The sequence below is a fragment of the Vicugna pacos genome, chromosome 30 (assembly GCF_048564905.1).
Source record: "Vicugna pacos chromosome 30, VicPac4, whole genome shotgun sequence".
NCBI lineage: Eukaryota > Metazoa > Chordata > Mammalia > Artiodactyla > Camelidae > Vicugna > Vicugna pacos.
Window position 1 is genome coordinate 6293496 of NC_133016.1, and position 22088 is coordinate 6315583.

General features: G+C 35.2%; 1 protein-coding gene across 2 annotated transcripts in view; it reads right to left on the reverse strand.

The window, feature by feature from the left end:
* CCDC102B (coiled-coil domain containing 102B) overlaps positions 1 to 22088 on the reverse strand; it is a 184475-nt gene that overhangs the window by 107308 nt on the left and 55079 nt on the right. For both annotated transcript variants that reach the window (XM_072952139.1, XM_072952138.1), the window contains exon 5: positions 12357 to 12473. In XM_072952139.1, coding sequence (XP_072808240.1) covers positions 12357 to 12473 — 117 coding nt within the window. The remainder of the gene's footprint in view (positions 1 to 12356; positions 12474 to 22088) is intronic.

Sequence of the window (22088 nt, forward strand, 5' to 3'; positions counted from 1 at the left end):
TGGAAGAAACCATGTTTAAGCTGAAACCTGAAGCTTAAGAAGGCAGGGGGCAGAATCAAGGCAAGAATGTCTCAGTAAAGGGAAGCAGGACGTAGTTTTGAATATAAGAGCCAAGAGCCCAATCATGAGGTGTTAGGAGTTGGGGAGAGTGAAGTATGAAAGCAAGTTAAACAAGCAGACACTGGTTCTCAAACAGTTCTTAAAAGCGCATATAAGAATTGTTTGAGTTCCTTGTGAATATGTCGTAATTATTCCTAAGGATAAATATTGGGTCATTTCTTTTACTTGTATATTTATGCATTTATTTATTTACTTCCTTCCTTCCAGTTTATGGAGACAGAGCTGACATACAGCACTTTATAAGTTTAAGGCGTGCGGCATAATGATTGGACCATTTCTAAACATACTCATCTGCCAGCTCAGTCTTCATCAATTGTCACTGCTTGACACTGCTCAAAGGATGTCAATGACAGGTTGCAATGAGTGTATACTAACTAGAATGTAAGTTTTACAAAACCAGAACCATGTCACCTGACACGTTCTATGTAAATGTTTTGTAAGGACCCTTGGAGGAAGGAGTAAGTACCTAGCAATAGACTCTAGGAAAAAGCTTCTCTGTATTTCAATTAAATTAGGCACAAAGCGACATTAAAATAGCAGCCTAGAAGAGCCAGAGATTTAACTCACCATTACTGAACATCAATAGAATTTCTCGGTACATTTACTCTTAACTCTCTTTTGCTGTTTTCATAGCTGCATTGCATCTTGTGATAGGTGAACACAAGGAGGTAAAGAGAGGATTTTCAGTAAAATGACCTAGAGTTGAGTACCAATTCTTTTTATCCCGGGAGACTCCATTTTTCATTTATAAGATACGAAAAATATTTTCTACAGCCTACGGTGTTTTGAGGTAGGAATTATTTAGTAGGGGGAAGTTATTAAACTTTCAAACTCAACACAAATATTTCTTGTCATAAGGGTTTTTTTCTAAAGAACAAAACACATCAACGGCCAATTCAAATAATGACAGGAGGAAACAGTGTATTATTTTTCATCATGTTTTACCAAGATAACAATCATTTTGTAAATGGACCTTGTCAACTGAGAAAAACGCCAACAAGACGCACTATGTGGCATTCTGCAGGCCAGCAAAAAGTCACCTGAGATCAAGGTGGATGTTCCAGGAACAGATTTGCAAATATTTAGAATTTTCATTTTAGACAAGTCAGTCATAATAAAACCCCGTGACAAGCACTGCGATTTTGGAAGTAAGAGGTAAAGGCAGGAAGCTTATTTCCTTGCAATGAGAGACGGGTATCCTTTTGCAGAGGACCTAATATATTCCTGGTAAAGAGCTATATAGGTTTTTCCTATCTTTACAATACTCCTGTAAGTTTGTTTGTGCTACACATGAGGAAAGTGGGGTTCTGAGATTAGAAATAATTCTCAAGGTGGGCAAAGAGTCCAAGGCGTGGTTCACCTAGAGTTCGTCTCTGATCCCAATCCTGAGTTCATTCCCCAGACACCAGGGTAGCAGAGAGCCAGTGATGTATAACATATTCATTTGCAATAGCAACCTCCACATTCTGGATCCATTGTACTACACTCTACCAAAGGTTTTGTTTATGTTTTTGTTTGGTTGTGATATATTTGGGGGCGGGGGTTGACCCTTGCTTCGTCTCAACTAGCAAATTAATTCGGAGGAGAGGTGATTCTGACTCACATTCAAAAGTCTGGCAACTGAAACCTAAACGCAATGCGTATATTATTGATATCACCCCCCACCCCTAGATCTTTTAACACTCTTCCTCTAACCATGTCTTGAAATCAAAAGTAAGAACTGGAGAAATCCCTTCCAAAGTCAACATCTACACTTCCCTCTCGTCCAGAGTTAACGGCAGCTCAGTGATAGTTCACTCCTTCTTACCAGCAGTTGACAGAGCAATGACTGGTTTTAATAATGGACAATGTCACATGTATTTTAGTTGCTTTAATTAGTGAAGAGTCCCAGAACTAATTTGAAACAAAATGTGTGCGAAACTTTAGTACAGGAAGAGGGATCCACATGAAAATAATAAATAAATAAATAAATAATCTAGATGCAGACACTACATCCTTAACAGAAATCAGCTCAGAATGAATCACAGACCTGAATGTAAAGCACAAAACTATAAAGCTCGTAGAACGCAGGTAGCCTAAGAGAAAATCAAGATGACCTTGGGTTTGATGATGACTTTGAGATGCATCACCAAAAGCATGATCCAGGAAAGAAATGATTGATAAGTTAGACGTCATCAAAATTTAAAACCTCTGCTCTGAATAGACAATGTCAGGAGAGTGAGAAGACAAGACACAGACTGAGAAAAAAATATTTGCAAAATATGTCTGATAAACAACTGCACCTAAAATATACCAAGAATTATTTAAATTCAACAGTAAGAAGACAACCCAATGAAAAATGGGTCCAAGATCTATGGATAACAGACATCTCACCAAAGATAAACAGATCTCAAACAAGCATATGAAAAGACAAAGTCTAATAAAAAAGTTTTAAATAGACTTTTTTTTTATATTTTGGATACTCATCTTTTATCAGATATTATGTTTTTGCAAATATTTCCTCCTAGTTTTTGGCTTGTTTTAATCATCTTAGCAGTGTCTTTCACATAGTAAAAGTTGCAAATTTTAATACAGTCCAAATTGACTTTTAAAAAAAGGAAGACAAAACATGTGTCTCAGACTGAGCACGAATTGAAAGCAATGCAAACAAATTTAAAAAGGACAGTGAGTGCATTTATGTCTGTGTCAGTATATATTATGACAAAAGAATGATAAGAATGAAAGAGACACATATTTATAAAGAGCTTACTTACACCCTTGTAGGCAATACTTATAAACTTCACAATTAAAACTCTAGATGGTTATTTTGGATCTTTGATTTTGCAACAGCCAGGCAGGCAGTCTTAAAAATTCTTAATGGTATTACAAAAATTTCATATGTAAATATTTTTCTCACTTTCATGTAGAAGTTATTAATCATCTATATATCTCCTAGTGGTTGGTTATTATGATAAAAAGTGTGAATGAACACATCGCTATTATCCCAAATGTTGGTAATTGTTTTACAAGTGTGTCCAAAACAACCAGAGAAAAGCTTTAACGTAAAAACAAAACAGCGAAGACATGCTTTTCTGCAACTCTCCTGCCAAAACTTAACATGCTGCAGTTTATTTATTATAAACTTAGTAAGGCATGAAACTTTACAGAAACAGTACTTACAGAATTCAAGATGTGAACCACAAAAGACGTTTTAAAATGTGGATCTTGTCCTAATGATACTAGGAACCAGAGGTTTACATATGTAAAACCTACATGTAAAATAAAATAGGAATTACTTTTGCCATGTGCTAACTCCATCCTCAAGTGTCCTCTACTACTAGGAAACATAAAATGCTTAGTAAGATCTGCATTAGAAAATTAAGCAAGCCATAAAGGGTAGACCTTCTTTATTTTCGAAATCTCTCCTAAAAGTAATTTTAACAGTAGACAAACTATCGTGGCCCCAGGGGTGGTCTTCTTAGAGATTCCAATGGCTCTCAGTATTTCAAGCACATAAAATCTGCCAACACTAACTAAAGAAAGGTTTTCCACTCAACTGAGATTATGTCTTGTGTTAATCCATATATCTACTTTTTCTAAAGGATTAACAACCATTTTAATTAGAAGTCATATTTTCTAACTGTGCTGGACTCTGATGATTCAGATAAAATAGAAAGTTAACCTCAATTATTAACACCGAGCTGTAATGGAAGGAAAAGTACATATTCCATGATTTACGGGGGGAGAGTGAATTAGAACTAGAGAATGATGATGAAAATGAAGTGGTTGCAAATGGAGAGCCCCCTAAACCAACACTTTACATCCAGAATGACTTAGTGTGACAGTTTTATGTTTTAATGTTGCTTTTCTTAACATCTGATTTTGGGGGAAATTTGACACAAGAGATATACTGATGAATCGTTTCAAAAAACTTACTGAAGAATAAAAAATCACTTTGTATTGTTGATCCAGTCAGAATCACAGAAACTTGTGAAGCATTAAAATAAGATTTTTCATTAAAGAGATTAATATTACAATGAAGCAGGTTAATCCCTTCCATTCATCTTTAATCTGAATTCAGTAGTTTTACTGGATCCTCTACTTACCACTGGCTTCCAATGACAACTCTGTTGATAGAGCCACTGTCCCTAGGTGGGGGGCTCTGATTCTGGGCTCTTATTCTGTTGTTTCTTTGGTCTACCAATCATTGTACAAATACTACCCCATATATAACACATATATATTAATGTATAAATTTAATTTTTTCTGGTGTATACATATTTGATTGATCATCTATCCATCAGTATCTGTGAACTCTGATTCCTAAGTGTGCTAAAATGTTTCTCCCTATAATCACAAATTGAGTTGTAGCAACTGTTTTTTCAGCAACCTTGGAGCTAATCACACAATTGATTTTTTCTGGTACTCTGTTTAATGTGCTGACTTACAAAATAAGTGATGTAATATTATAGTATACTTTGCATTCCTGTAACAAATCAAAATTTTTATTCGCTGTGAGATTGAGACTACTTATATTTGGTTAACATTTTGCCATTATATTTATGTGTAAGTTTGATTGCAGTCTCCCTTGCTTATGTGATCTTTGTCTAGATGCATAATAAGGATTAAACTAACACAATGGAAAGAACTGGGAAGTTTTTCCCCTTCTCTAGAAGCTGTCCTATAAAACTGGAGTTACCTAGTCTGAATTGTAGGACTTAACCCTAAGGCATCCTGATGCTAAAGTTTTATTATAAGAAGAGTTTTAATTCATTAATTTTTAATTTACTTTACTTAATGTTATAAATCAATTCAGGCATTCTATTTTTACAAGAATCATACTGGGTAAGTTATATTTTCTGGTTCTCTTCATGTAAGATTTTATTTTTATTAGCATCATCTCTTCATAGTGGTTCCTTATCTTTGTAAACCTCTGCTCTATCTAAAACTGTGTTCCTTTTTAATTCCTAGTGTTTTCTAATGATAACTCTTAATTAATTTTGCTTGAATTTCACTTTTTCCCCCAAAGAACCAACGTCAGGCTTTGCTGACTATCTCAGTCATAATTTTTTGTATTATATTCATTCCTAATATTGTCTTTCCCTCTTTCTACATTTATTGGTTTTTTTTTTCTTCTTCTAGAATTTAGCTTGCTATTTTTTACTCTGTTATTGTGTTATTCTGTTTACTTTAAGAAGCAACTCTTAACAATCTGCATTTAAAGTGTAATAGATTTATTAGGGGGAATGTGAAGAGAGGCGGGCTGATGCTAACACAAACTAACGCTTAAGAGTTTTGAGTAACACAGTTACTTCCACTACCACCAGCATCGCAGTCTTTGGTAGACTGTATTTTCTCCAACAAAAGCTAGTAAAAATTTATGGTTAAAGAAACTAAACTTAGCTAGCAAACTTTTCCAAAGACCCAGATACCAGGAAAAGCTACTGCTGTTGAGATATCTGAGCAAAGGCATTTTAAATACTTTATTCCACTCCACGTAATTCAAAGCCCTTTCTGAAAAAAAATACAATCTCTTACTCAAGGCACTTAATGCTTCTTGGATAAATGACTGCAGGCTTTCATCTTTTATTCAGTTTTAAATTTATCAGTTTTCTGTAACTCTAGGACAAGTGACAGGTTTCATCTTGGATAATTAGACTATTTAGACTTACATTTGTCTAAATGACCAGAATGCCTATCTATGTGTGACAGTTGATTTTCACTTTCCCCAGAATATTATTTTTCTCTAATGGTTTACTCACATCAAATATCTTTTTATAGATTGTGTTTCCTGAGTTTTGTCAATATGAACTCAGAATGTGCCAGAATGCTTAAATCCGTATCACTAACAGACTTCTAAATTAACCTGCTTGCAACCATCAATATCCTGTTTCAAAGTTATATAACCATTTCCAGTACATTCATACAATTCTCAGTAATCTCTCTGTTAGAACACGTAACGTCAATAAGAGGTATGAGGGACAAGCGATTTAAATCAATTCAAATCAACACCTATTGTGGCAATTTCAGAAGATTAAATTAGGATGGTACTGGATTTCTAATTATACAACACCTTCTCGCTAAGGAAGATTCTATTTAACTACGTCAGTAAATAAAACCTCAGGTATCTCTACATTCAAAATTTCTGACTGGGTCAACTCCCCCAGCGTTGTGCACAGCTGCTGGGGGCAGCCCCACAGCAGTGAAACATGCACTTAACTGGATGATTTTTGATGGCTCCTGGACCCCTCACTGAAGGCAGTTTCCTGAGGGTAAGTCCATTTCTACTTTGGACACTACTGAATGATTAGATCCTGGCATGGTAGGTCCTACACAATATTTGCACAATTAAAGACTGAATTTATAATTTAAGAAAACACCTTGAAAACATTTTCTCTTTTTAAACAGAGAAGAAAACATTTTTCTGCCCTCTATATTTTCCCCCACCTCACCCTAAAAATCATATCTGGTAGTGAATTGTTCCCCGTTAGACTATGTTGCTCTTCGAGTGATTAAAATAGTCTCCCAGATCGACAGCTCCTGTTGTCCACTGCTGAGTAAGAGGGGAAGGGGGAAGTTTTGGCTTTATTGTCAATATTCCACTATTTAAACAAACAAACAAACAAACAAACAACCTTTTCAATATATTCTCCTACTCAACAGAAATGCTCTAAATGTTTTTTACAGGTCAGACCTTTCTTCTTATTGAATTGACTTTCTGGTAATACTACACTCTCTAGCTGTCTCACCTGCTACTCCCTTGATCCCGTATGGTCCTTACCTCTCCCCTTACATGGCGAGGTGCTGTTCATCCTTCACTCCTCATTCTCGACATCTTTTCTATGTCCTTGCGTAGATCACTATACTTCACCCATCAAAGTACATGCTGTATTTAACCATCTGGGTTTGTCTGTTTATTTCCCGGGTGGCCATCGCTCTGTAGAATCCTCAGTGCTTAATTCTCATACCAAGCACACTGCAGATGGCTGACCAGTATTTGTTGAATAAATGATTTAATAAGACAATGACTACTTATTTTGTTGTTTTGTTTTGTTTTTCATGTCACTACCATTTTGCCTGCACAGTGAATCCAGTTGGAGAAAAGTTTCCTTAAACCCCAACAATAACACAATTTCTGGGTGTGAAAAAATTTGTTACAAAAATGTTTATGTTTTATTGTGCATAAGCAAAATAAAGAGGACTACTTATACAATCACAAGTTAAATTTAACATGTTACCCATCTGGGCCTTTTCTGTTCTTAATTAGGAGGCAGATTTTTTAAAAAGTGAATAAATACAGACATTCTGAAAGAGAGAAAAAATGAATATACTTGGTTCTTTCTTAAATTTGGAAATTTTTCACTCTTTATTTCTTTGAGTAATGTTCAGCCCACACAATTTCTCCTTTCAAACTGGCCTCCAGTAGCGTCAGTGTTTGATCTTTTATTATCATCCCACAGGCTCCTACCCTGTTAGCAAAGGCTTTTTTTTCCCCCCAGACTATTTTCTTTCTGTTACTCAGATTGGGTAATTTCTATTATTCTGTCTTCAAGTTCTGTTGTTCTGTCTTCAAGCACTTTCCTCTGCCCCTTCCATTCACAATTTTAAAACATTTTACTTATTGTGTTTTTCCTTCTTAACTTTTTCATTTTTCTTCTTAGTATCTTCTATTTCTCTGCTGAGACTTCCTATTTCCTTTACTGAAAATTTCGTTTTTTTTCCCACTTGTTTCAAGCATGTTCACAATTGCTCATTAAAGCATTTTTATGACGGCCACTTTAAAATTCCTGCCGAGAAATGAAAACTTTCCTGCCTTTTTGATATTGGCATTTGTTGATTGTCTTCTTTCATTCACTTTGAGATATTTTGGTTCTTGATATGATGAGTAAGGTTCCACTGTGTCCTGGACATTTTGGATATTACATTATGAGACTCTGGATCTTATCTAAACATCCTGCATTTGGGCGGGTTCCTCTGACACCCCAGTCTGGAGGGTAAGGGGCAGCACTGACTTGTTCCTTCCAAACTTCTCACCGACCCCCCCTGATACCCAGTTAGAGGTGCTCTTCGTTCCTGCTGGGTGAGGACGGGAGCTCCAGCTACTCACGAGAGCTCCTTAGTTGGCAGAGTGTGGAGGTGAAAGTAGAGACTCCCTATGTGATTTCCACCGACGCCCTGAGGTCTGTGGGTCTCATTGCTGCCCGACCGGGATGAAACTCGGGCTCCGACTCAGCCTCCTCTCTACCATTTCATAAGAAAGGACTGGGCCCCTCTCTGCTGCTTAGCAAGGGTGGAAGTCTAGGCTCCCGATCAGCTGTACTCACAGGAGTTGGGTGGGGCACCACTGTAGTACTTTTCTGGAGGATTTGGCTGGATTACAGCAATTATTGCCTGAGAATTTTTTGTCTTGCTGAGCTGACCCATCCCTAGTCCTTTGACTAGAGCAAGCCGACTTTGGTTGCATTTTGTTTTTGTTTTTGTTTTCATCTGTGCATGTCGGTGTTTCCAGGCTGCTGGCTTCTTCAGCTCCAGCTCTGGGATTTATGCAGCCAAAAGAAAACTCAGGAGACTCACCACCATGTTATATCTTAGGTCCCGAGGTACCCAGCGGAAGGCCTCTTCTCTTCAACTTTGAGAGTCCTTTTATGTTTGCTTTACATCTAATGTTCTGAGATTTTAGCTGACTAACTGGATTAAGTAGGGAAAAGTCTGTCCATCCCATCTCTCCAAAGTAGAACAGAAATAGGATACAAATGTGTGGATGGGTGAGAAGAGAAAAGAACAAAACGCACATAAGAAATAAGAAACCAAAATTCCAGACAATTTGATACTGTAATGATATATGTTTTTTGGAATAACACCAGAAAAACTAATTATCTTCCCTTGGAAAATGTTTGTCCCCAAAAGTCTGGCCCCTAGAATGAGTCTTTCCTGAGTATGAGTTTGCTTTTGAGCAGCAGTAAGATTGTAGAAAGAAGTAATGATTTCTTCACTCAGGATGCCAGTTCATTTCCATTCTAAATTAACTCATTTCCGGTTCAAGGGGTCTTGATCTTAAGAGTGGAGAAAAGATGAAATGTGTCCACTGTGCACGTGTGTATATACGTATGTTGAGACATATTCATCTATCAAGTGACTTCCTGCTTGGAGAATTCACCTCATTACACGTTAGCCAGAAGAGTGAATTATTGAAATAATCTTGGGCCTTTTTTTTTTTTTATCAGACCTGCATTTTGAATTTCCTTGACCAATCAGACTTCCCAAATGGGAAGACAATCATCAAACTACTTTGGAAAGAGGCAGGGCAGTTGAAGAGATAAATAAAGCACAGTCTTCAAGGCAAAATTCTTATCAATTGGTGGGTGTTAGTAACAGTTTTTAAAAGGTGTCCATGATGTATGGAGATCATCAATGGTTAGAAACTTGTAATGTTTGATATTAAAATACCATTTAAAAATATTCCAAGTATATTGTTTGAAAATCCATCACATTTCCAGAATCATTGCTTCAGTAAACCCACAGGGTGAGGGCAGACCAGGGTAGTGACATCAGATAGTGACTATGGCTTCGGGATTTCACTCATGACCTGGGTGCTCTTTGGTAAGCTGCCTAACCTGCTGAACAATCTGAACTTGAATGTGTACCTCTGAGAAATTGGAAACCAACGAGAACATAGGTAAAATAATGTTTGAGGTTATTTTGTAACCTTGAGCAAGGTAAGTTCTCTAAGATTCTTTCCATTAAATATAGACAAGAACACACAGATCATAAGAATGTCAAAATATTAAATGAGATTTTATATTTCAGTGGCCTGGAAATGTATATGTGATGTGTACTGTAAATCTCAGTAAATGGTAGCTATTATAATAAAGATGATATGAATAAAAATGAGCAGACAACTAGAAGTGTATGTTTAGATCAATAAAAAACAAATTAAAATGATTGTTTTGCCTATCAGCTAGGAAAATATTAAAAACAGTAATATATACTGTTGGCTAGAGAATGAGCATGTTTATACATTGCAGGTGAGTGAGAATGTAAATTGATATAATTTTTCTAATGGACAATTTGGCAGTGTGTATAAAATGTTAAAAAACCAACATTCTCTTGAAAAAGCTGTATCATTTCTAGGAATTTACCCTGAGCCATTTTTAAATGTCTAAAGATGTATATGCAGATGCATATTTACTGCACTGTTGGTTATAGATCTAAAAATAAAAGTAAACAGATTTTTAAAAATAGGTTACATTTTAATTAATTTATAATACAATTGCCCAATGACTTTTATGCAAACATAGAAAGTTATACTATGATTTTAAGGCCTAAACATAACCGGTCTAAAAATAAAATAACGCCAATATAGAGTATATGTTATGTTCTTCCCCCCAAGGAAAGGAAGTAGCTTTTATCCTAATTTAAAATGTAAGGGAACACATATATTCACATATACAACACACACACAGACACACACACAAGCTTACTGTTTGTCCCAATATTGGTTTTCTTTTGAAAAAGGCTTTATGTAATTTAATTCAATTGAATGTACTATTCAAGTGCACACAGTAAAAGAGAGCTAAATTATGTTTACATTTGCTTTCAGTGTTCAGTGCTTCAGTAAGAAATTTAAAAATAGTAAAATTATGTATCACAGTGCTTGAATGTCTTGTGGAAGAGTGACTTTAGGGGGGTAAAATGTTCGTATCCTAATTTAAAAACAATATTGAGCTCTATAGATATAAACTAGCTTACTCAAGGTCACATAACTAATAAATGAGTCTCAGAGCTAAAAAAATAGCTCATCAGAGATCCTATGTTGCTATTGTTCCCAATGTATCCTAAAAATGATGACATGAGACAATGCTCTCTACTCTGGGGGACAGTAATAACAGCCATGTGTACCTTTCTCTGTATTTGTCTCTATCTCCCAAGTACGCTTGTATACAGCATGTTGTACGACGCTTAATCAAAGACGCTTCTCAGATCTCAGGGCCAAGAAAAAGCAGCACCTACCCTGATGGTTAGGTTCCTCTTAGAAAACGAAAGATATAAGAGCCATATTTTTTCCCTTTTGACTTAATTGTTAGGAGAGTTGATCTCAACAGTTCAATCTTACTCATCACCGATCTCTCCATACGCCCACCCTCACCTTTATATGGCTCACAGGGAAGAGCCAGTTAGCTCAGGAGGAGATAGTTCTTCCGAACATCTTAGCTAATTCCCCAAAGTGAAAGCACTTTGCCTCGGACAATTTTCCCCCTGAAGTCTGTCATCTTCTCAAAACTCTTGTGTGATAACTAGTATTATTCTTCCTTTCACTATTACAGCTTGTAAACTGAGCCTCAAGAGAGGCTTAACAAGTTGACCAGAATAAAGTAATCAGTGAGTGATGAGCCACTTTTGCTCCCAGATCTTTGCATTTTCATTTCCACTGTGTTCATCTGATATAAAATACACTGTGGTGTGAATTCAGTCCTTGCAGAGTTTTATATGGAAGACACCTTCTAATACAAATTACTTTCCTCTCAGCTTGTATTTTTCCTAACAATTCCATTTCCTGAATTGTTTCTGCACATTTGTATCTAAGACCTCTTCCAGAATTATCTGCTACAAAATAAATAATTTACGATTTTCCACGTTTAATGCACTAACACAATGTTCTAAAAAGTACAAATAGTTCAATCCCCCTCCTATCTCCAAGGACGGTAATTTCTCCTTTATCACAAGACAAAGAAAACAGAATGTACAGTCCATGAAAATTAATTTGTTGTTGTTATTGGTGGGAGTGGAAAATAGATGTTTCCACTATTTTGGTCGATATACCTAAGAAATGAACTAACTATAACAAAAGTGCGGTTGCTCTGCCTGCGGCTAGTTGCCAACTGCCATGTTAATTCAACCATGATCTACATGTAACAAATCTTGGATGTCATTGTTCCTGATTATAACTTAATTCATCAGATCCAGCAGCTAATTAAACTTTAATAAGTATGTATTCATAGTAACACTTGTATCAGCTAAAGCGTGCTTTTATAGTCAAATAATATGTCTTTATAATACTCAGATAATTCAGATATAATATTGGACCAATGCCATTCCATAGCATTTTAAATCCTATGTAATCTGATTACATTATTTTTGATTTTCCACAGCATTCTTTAAAAGAAAGTAACCAAAGATTCTCCAGTTATACTTCCTAGAATAGCATACCATTTAATAACCTTCAAATACATTGTATTACTCTTTATCCAACATCTTACCTCTGCTCTTAACTCATAGATCACTCTGTCCTTGGTGTTTTGAGATTTAGATCCTTCCTTTATATCTCCTGATATTTCTTCCATTTCATCTTTATGTTGACCATGAAGAACGTTAAACTGAAAAAAGAAAGTTAAAGTTATAGTCACATGATATTACAAAGGCTGGCTCCAGGATAATTCACATTAATTAGTCTTTCATTTTGCTTTCAGTTATTTTTTTTCTATGTGGAGTCTGGTAGGTTTTGTTGTTGCTGTTATAATTATTGTAGTTGAACCATGTACTTTTTTACACCTGTCATTGAAAAAAACCCTATGTTGTTGGAAAACAAATCAGCAAATCTCCATTAATCCAAATTTGCCAATTGAAACTTGGGCAGAGTTGGGTTACCTCCACAGATTCCTAATAATTAGCCAGTTGGATTCTAAACTAATCCAAGTAATTGTGGCATATGGGGGCATATGGGAAATCTATGTACCTTCTATTCAATTTTGCTATGAACCTAAAACTGCTGTAAAAAACAGAGTCTATAAAAAGAAATGTAGGAATGAGAAGAATCCTGGAAATGCAAATGGTGATTTTCCCCCAGAGCTGTTCTTATGATTGGAAGTTTTCAGCAGAACCATGACATTAGGCGTGTGTGTGTGTGTGTATGTGTGTGTGTGTATATACACACACACACACATATATGTGTATTTATAACATAAAGATAAATACCCATATGCTATTCTGTTTTGTTAACTTATGTTTTTTTCCCTAAACTATGTACGTGAATGTTTCCAGAATTAAAATTATGTAATTTATATGTAATCCTACAATAAATTAGAATATAAAAGCTATCACTATACCATCTAATTAAAATGTTAAAATAATATTACTCATGTTATTATTGTTATATTACCGTAATATTAAGCATGTGCTAGTCTCCAGGAACTGGACTTGATATATATTTCTTTACTCAATGCTAACAGTAATCCTATGTGTTAGGTATTATTATTACCCCAACTTAAAGGAAAAAAAGCCGTATTTTTACTAGGCTTAAGTAACTTTCTCAAATTCACAAAGCTAATAATTGGAGAAAGAAAATTTGAGAACATTCTTGAGAAATTCATTACTTGAGTTCTTAATCATAAACCAATACTGTATTTATAATAATAAAGCTAAGTGGAACAATAATTTTCTGAAAGGCAACAAGCTTACAGAAATACAGAACAGAGGGAGCATAACAGAAGTTACCATAGCCCCAACACACTAGAAATGGACCGGATGGCGGGAGGGGCTGATTTGCCAGCTACATAAAGGCTCCATGTTCAGAATGGGTAACGTGGAAAAGGCGGACATCACGCCACAAAATTCACTGAAAGGTTGACTATGTGTATTTCACTTTGTTTCATGTCAGTTAAATAGACAGTGTGGTGTAGAACTCTGGCCAAAAGAAATCGAAATAAAAGTTACTTTGCTAAGGAAAATAATGAATTACAAGGGTAAAATAAAAGCAACAGGTTTTAAGTTGGGCTCACCAAAATAAAATTCACTCATTCTGGTAACTGAATGCCCTGAGCTTAATTTCTGAATCTTGGTCATTACTTCTTAGGGAATTAGGTCAATAATAAACTCGTCCATTGTTGACAGAACTTTCAATAAACCTCACCACTCAAAGGAGAGAAGAGGCAGGAAAACAAATTTTCCTATACAAACGGCAGAGAGAACCCACACCAGTTACCTTAAATAATTCCACTTCTTACTCATCATTGTAAGTGGAAAATCAAGGATCTCTGGACAAAGGGAGAACCTCAAGAATGTGAAAACTATGACCAAGATTAAGTAACAGAATGTCTGATAGGAAAAAAAAAATGAAACAGAAAAGTGGTGCAATTTAAGATATGAAAGAGAATTTTTTTTCTTTTTAAATCTAATCACAATCTTCAGGAAAAATGAATATATAATTGCATTCATAATTTAAGGACAAAGCAACTTCAAAATTTTAAAGAACAATAAAAGGAAACTTTAAAAAATGTATCTATCCATCCTTCCTTTAGAAAAACTTAACTATAAAAGTTAGAGGATAGAATTGAATGTTGGCGGGGTACCTGTTCCCTTGATGCATTCACTCCTTTGGACAGCTCGTGTGCACCCTTAGCTATAGCATTGCATAGGAATCAAAATTCTGACAACCTCCAAGTGTCCAGTTCCATCCTGAAGGTCTCCCCTGAACTCCTGACTCACATACCCAACTTCTTTCACTTCTACAGGCATCCAAAGCTTAGCAAATTGAGAAGACAGATTGAGTACTTAAAATCTGTTTCTCTGCCAGTCTTTGCCATCTAACAAATATCAACTCTTCCTTCCCTTTAATCAGGCCAAAAATATTAGGCTTATCCTTAACTTTTTTCATTCTCTGATATGCCACATCCAGACTAAAACAAATCAATTGAACTTAGCCTTCAAATGATTCAATAAATCCAACCACTTCACCACCTATACCACTGCCGTCCTGATCAATGACCATGATCTTAGTGACTTTAATAACTGCCACACTCTCTACTTCTCATCAGAGGTCTGGATTCCCTTTCTCAAAACAGCAGTCAAACAAAGCCTTTTGATCATGCGATGTCCCTGCTCAAATCTTTCCAGGGGCTTCCCAATCCATTCAGAGTATAAATCAAAGTCCTTATTAGCCGCTTAGTCCTATAACCTCTCAGTTCTGGTCTCCTATTCCTACCCCTTATTCTAAGCCAATCCCTCTGGCCTTCCTACGGTTCCCACCACTCCAGATAGGCAAGAGCAAAAGAGAAAATAAAAACAATAAATTAAATACAGTACAGCTAAAACAATTAAAATAATGTAACAAAAAATTGATGAACAGATTAATCCAATATACTCCCTCCTACTAAAAACTGAGTTATTTGATCATTTTCTAAGTTATATTTTGAAGTCAGAAACATCTTAAATTTGCCACTTACTTTAGTTTGGATTATGCATGTAATTAAAATCTATTTAGCAACTGAAAATGTGAAAGCCATGGAGGGGCAGATGCTAAAGATTATTAATTTAGCAGAATTTTAAACATCATCCATAAATGATATACCACATTAGTTAAATTGAAAATGACAGAAATAGGAAGCATCTGATAGAGTGAATGAGTCAGCATTAGAAAGCATTTTCCAAGTTCATGTCCTTTTATTTAAAATTCATTTAAGTATAGTCTCTTGCAATGCTTTTTTTTTAAATTGCATCATAATATAATTCCAAAATTTCTCTTTAAAATTCCTCTCTTGATACTGCAGTATCTGTGAAAGGTTAAGCCAGGCAACTTGTCATATCTCTGACTTCAGAAATATCTGCCATAATTTGCTTCTGGAAAATTAGTAAAATTATGTGTAAATATTTCCTTTAATACATTTAGACTAGGAAAGAGTGGAAAAATTTTCTGGAGATGATGTCTAGAAAACAAAAATACTGTGTAACAAACAAAAACATTTTCTTATTTAATCAGATAATACAGGAGAAGAAAAATGCATTCAACATTCAATTAATCACCAAGCATCATGATCTTTCACTTGTGTATTTCTCAACTCTCCAGATCTTTCCACGTCTCCTACCAGTCTTAGCGCAGCTGATTATTTCTTCCTGGACCTGGATTACCATGACAGACTCATAACAGGTTCCTCATCACCCACACCCGACAAATCTTTTATTTACACCGAAGTTTCAGTCATTTATTTTTTATTGTTATCAGATTGACCCTGGTCAACACACTTCAATGGCTTTTCCCACTGCCTTCATCCGGAGACAAACATTAATAATTTAGGTTTGGGGATAAGTATTGACTATCAGTTTAGAATATAAGACCAAATATTTAAGAGTCATGCAGGTTCTGGTAGGGATACCATATTCCTATAAAAGGTGAGGACTATATGAAGAAAATGGGCCCCAACAGAAGGCTACCCAAATGCAGAGAACCCAAGCAGAGCTAACAAGATTCCATTCATTCAAATACTTTGAATTAGCTGTAAATGCATAGAGAAGCCTCTGAAATTTCATCACTTACAGCTCCAAAACTTAGCTCAAAAATTTTTTCAGCAAACTTTACCTAATTTTCCTTCCCTCAACCTTACAGAATGGTAGTAAAGACACTAAAGAATATTTCTACTATGGTTAATGCAGATTTCACTGTATCCTTCAAGCCAAAATAAAAACACTAAATAACTGATTTTCAGGGCCTTTAAGCTCTTTTGCTTTCTTGCTGATGTATTCTTTACCTTTATAAAGTTTGTCTTAAACTAGTATATTTATTTAGACTCAAAGAATAAAATTCCTGGTGAATTTTAAATATTGATACTTTAAATAAAATAGTTCACACTTTATGCAATGATATCTAAAAGCCATAGAAATGTGCTATTCACTACCATCTATTCAAAAATATGTATTGTTAATTTTATTTCTTGGATTTTTATTTCTATTCTACCTCCTCCATATCATCAAACTTTAATATATGTTTATACTTGAAAATGTTTTTACTCTATAATATACAATAAAAATATGTATATAAAATATAGGTATATATTTAGGCTGTAAGACTCCAAATATTTAAAAGTTTCTTTTAGATTGAATTGTCTTAACAATTATTACGGGTACGTGGTTGCTTAAAAATTAGACAGGACAGCACATTTTGTGGTAGGTAACTGTTAAATATAAACTAATCATTTGCTGGTAATGCATCTCTTAATGAGATGGATAGATAAATTTTTTTCAATTAGTTTGTGTGTCCATGGATGAAATTACTTATTGATAGAATTAAATAAGAATTATGTCTGTTTTATTTATTCTTTTTAAAATGTGGGCACAGAAAAAGTGGATCACACATGTTGACAGAAATAGAAGATATTTTGTTATAGTAGTCATTGTGTTATTTTTAAATATCCTACTAAATATATGGCAAAGCCACACTTTGATCTTATACCAAAATTTGTTTTTTATTATTTAAAAACGGGCCAATCCATTAAGCCCTATTCCAGTATTTTTATGAAAAGGAAAAGTAAAACCCTTGCAGGTGCCAAAGGTTTGGGGACCCATTAGTAGTTGGTTTCTCAACACCAATATTTAAAAATATCTTCTTTGGTTCTCCTTAGTTTTTCTGACTCTGGCAAAATGCTCTAAAATAATACTGGGGTTTGGAAAGAAATACACCTTTCACTTGAGAAGTGGATGGAAAGTAATGTGGGAAAAGGCAGCTTGCTTGCAAAGTGCTTCCTCAGGCAGATGGATTTTTAAAGGCCACAATGGAAGTTGGAAATCTGGAGTTGAAAGCCACACTGCTATCTCTGCAGGGAACTGTGAGAGGAAGTCAGTGGTGTGGTGGTGGTAATTATTTTAATGACTGCAAACCTCTCCATGGAAACAGACACAGCAGTGAGAATAAGAAAATAAAAAAATCTACAGATGCCAATAGCAAAATTAGGTGATGAGTTTTCCTGGTGAATCCTAAGACACAAGTGGGTTAAGACAACCGACTCACAGATTCAGAAATTGTGGTTATCAGCACCTGCTTGAGAAAATTAAAGGGAAGCACCAACCTTCCCTTTGGTGAACAGGAGAATTCCAAACTTACAACAGACATTACCTGGAAAGTGTGTTGGGTCAACGTAAAGACAGTAGATGAAACTAGGGGAGTTTTACAAATTCTGCTTGGGAAGCGTATGCAAGGGGACCATTGTAAAGTCTGAAGAACTGGAGCAATCTCTATCCTATGCACTCTTAAAAAAAAAAACCCAAAAAAACAAAAACAAAGCTTCTTTCGAAAACACTCTGCACTCAAAGGGAAATGCTGAGAACACAATCCATATTGAGAGGAACATTGGCAATAAAGGCAAAGGATGGATCTTTATAAATATGGGCTAGGAACAGAGCCCAGAGTTCTGGGGAAGGACAAGACCATAATTTGGGGCACATTACACAATGTTAAGAGCAGTGAGCACTAGAGAAGTGAAGCTAGAAAACATTTCTTTATTCACCCACTTTCTATTATACATACCAAAAAACACCTGAATCCATTTATGAATGAGCAAGAGGATCATAGCTGAATCATCTGTAATAGTATATAAGGACAGAATAACAAAATAATCTTAAATACAATGAGAATATGCTATAGATGAGAACATTCTAGAAATACACACCCAGTAGAGAAAAAACAAACAAAAATCAAATTTTTCAATGGGATCTAAACAACATCAATAAAATTATAAATAACATGAAAGAACAACTCAGTCAAGAACTTAAAAAATTCAGAAAAGTTCAGTAAAACAAAACAACAACCTACAGAATGGGAGAAAATTTTTGCAAATGATGAAACCGACAAAGGCTTGATCTCCAGAATATATAAGCAGCTCATACGACTTAATGAGAAAATAACAAACAACCCAATCCAAAAATGAGCAGAAGACCTAAACAAGCAATTCTCCAAGGAAGACATACAAATGATCAACAGGCACATGAAAAAATGCTCAATATCACTAATTATCAGAGACATGCAAATCAAAACTACAATGAGGTGCCACCATTCAGTGACCAGTCACAATGGCCATCATTCAAAAGTCCACAAATGACAAATGCTGCAGAGGCTGTGGGGAAAAGGGAACCCTCCTACACTGCTGGTGGGAATGCAGTTTGGTGCAGCCACTGTGGAAAACAGTATGGAGATCCCTCAAAAGACTAGGAATAGACTTACCATATGACCCAGGAATCCCACTCCTGGGCATATATTCAGAAGGAACCCTACTTCAGAACGACACCTGCACCCCAATGTTCATAGCAGCAATGTTTACAATAGCCAAGACATGGGAACAGCCTAAATATCCATCAACAGATGACTGGATAAAGAAGATGTGGTATATTTATACAATGGAATACTATTCAGCCATAAAAACTGACATCATAATGCCATTTGCAGCAACATGGATGTCCCTGGAGAATGTCATTCTAAGTGAAGTAAGCCAGAATGAGAAAGCAAAATGCCATATGAGATCACTGATATGTGGAATCTGAAAAAAAACACATAAATGCAAAACAGAAACAGACTCATAGTCATAGAATACAAACTTGTGGTTGCCAAGGGGGTGGGGGGTGGGAAGGGACAGATTGGGATTTCAAAATTTATAGATACTGACAGGCATATACAGAATAGATAAACAAGATTATACTGTATAGCACAGGAAAATGTATACAAGATCTTGTGATAGCTCACAGCGAAGAAAAAAGTGAAAATGAATATATGTATGTTCATGTATAACTGAAAAACTGTGCTGTACACTGGAATTTGACACAAAATGACTATAACTCAATAAAAAATGTAAAAAAAATTCAGAAAAGTAATTGTATCCAGGAAAGAATTAGAAATAAAGGAAAAATGATTTCTGAATAAACTAAAAGAACACAAGAGCAAGTAAGTGCAACAGACAATGCCCCACGAGACAAAGTAAAGAAAGACGCTCAATATCCAGAAGTAATGAACCAACTGTGACAAACAGAGGAGAGTGAGTAAGATTCAAAGTATTTATAAATTTCCCAGTTTTCCCCACTGCAATGGCCTGGAAATAACGACTGTCTCAGCAGCAGTGCACTTATTTAGCTAGGAACAGATTGTGATCTTGAGGTATTTCCCACTATAAGAATCCAGGACTCTGAAGTCTGGCTTGTTCTAGATATATCAGTAGGGATAATTGCAGTAAATTAAAGCACACTCAATAAGCTTAAGTTCATGAATTCATAATGATACTTAAAAAAAAACCCTAATTTGATTAACACTGGGGAATGCTAGTGAACTAATTCATTATTCTGTAGATTGGTAAAGGAAGGGAAAATAATCTGTCATGTGTCCTGACTATATAAAAGCACACAAAGCATCACATAAGAGGAGGTTCTCTTCATATAAATATTCCAACGACAACCTCAGCAGAAATAACAGAATTAGAACATCACAACTTTGCAGCTCCTAGTTGATCATTGGTTCTAGGCAGTGAGTACCCATCTGCCAGCACCACAAAGAGACACACAAACACCACGTGCTTCTTAACAGAAGAACACGTCATCTAGGAAAAAGCCCTGAAACTGAATGACATCAAAGCTACAGATCCAGATACCATTTTATGGGGAATAGAAAGGACAGAGAGACAAACTAAGTCACACCCTAGGCTGCCGTCTCCAAAATCCAAAATAAAACTTCACAGGGCAAATGACCTGGCTTTTTTCTTTCTTTTTTTAATAAATGACAAGAAGAAAGAAATATAAAGAAAAATCTACATATTAAAACTTAAAAAGACATATCCAATAAAAATGTCTAAGCTTTATTTGAATTTTTATTCAAATAAGCAAACTCTGAAAATAAAATTGATGTTTATTAGAAAATCAGACCTTTGAACACTGAATACTTGATAAAGCAAATTATTGTTAATTTTTTAGGCCTGAAAATGGCATTACTATGTTTAACACAGAGGAGTCCTTATGTTTCAAGATACATATGAAAATACTTCCAGATGGAATAATGCAAAGTAGGAATGGGGATGGGGAAGTAGGGGTAGAAAAGATTGGCCATGAGATAGTAATTATTAAATACAGCTGATGGGGTTCTTTGGGGTTCATCATAGTATTATTTCTACTTTTGTATTTAACTGAAATTTTCCATAATCAAAAGTCTAAAAATAGCAATCCCCTTGCTTATAAGCACTATTTCCTGCCCCTGTGCATGAACCTACTTGGAAAGTAGCCCAGTATAAGGATTTCTGACTTCTCTTAAAGTATAGAATCTATTAATCAATAGTTTTCTTGTTGTTAGTAATTCAGTAGCAGAACCTGTATCTAGTAAAGACATAATCAGTCTTTTATATGGAAATCATGAAATGTACATGTAATCGGAAGCTGACTTCTTCTGCATATGGTTGTGGCTGTGCGGATGACGATGAATGGTAGCCCACTCGAGAGTTACATCAAGTCATAAAATTATAAACCAAAAATATGAAAAAGAACCCATCCCTATTGTGATCGTTGGAAATTATTCAAAAGGTCATTTTGGAAACCACCGTTTTATAATACAATTTCATTCTCCCAATAGCATTTCAGTGCAGGCTCAGTACTTGCTTCAATTATCCAAGGTTACACACTTCAGCTGATAGCTGTTTTCTGTCCACAGAGTCACTTAAAGCCTAAAGGAAAGCCAATTCGAGTCCCAAGGAATTATTTATTATTTTTAACATTTATCCATGAGGTTATAAAGGACATCGCAGTGGTCAATGGGGGATTATTCATGACTTGCAGAGAATATTCATCTGAGAAATTTAATTTGTATTTCATGAAGAGGTTAACTAACATATTTTAGTTCAAATAAAACACCTAACAAGAGAATACAATGGAGTATAATTCTTTATGTGGGTATTTTTCAATCTGTATAATATATATGTAGAGAGAGATGTTTATGCAAACTTGTTTGATCAGTAGAAAGAAGTTATTTTGTACAATGATTGACAAACGGGAATTGGTCACTTTCCTTTATTCCATTTTCAATCTAGAAATGTTTTCCTTTTCTTCCCCCTAACTTTTGAGTTATCCACTTCTAACAACTTCAGATACTAAATCAAAACAAAATAATTGTATTTCTTCATCATGGAGGCTCCGAATACAATTTCTAGCCTTTCTATGAAAGAATAACAGCAGAGTGATCAAAAGGATACTGGAAAAGCGTC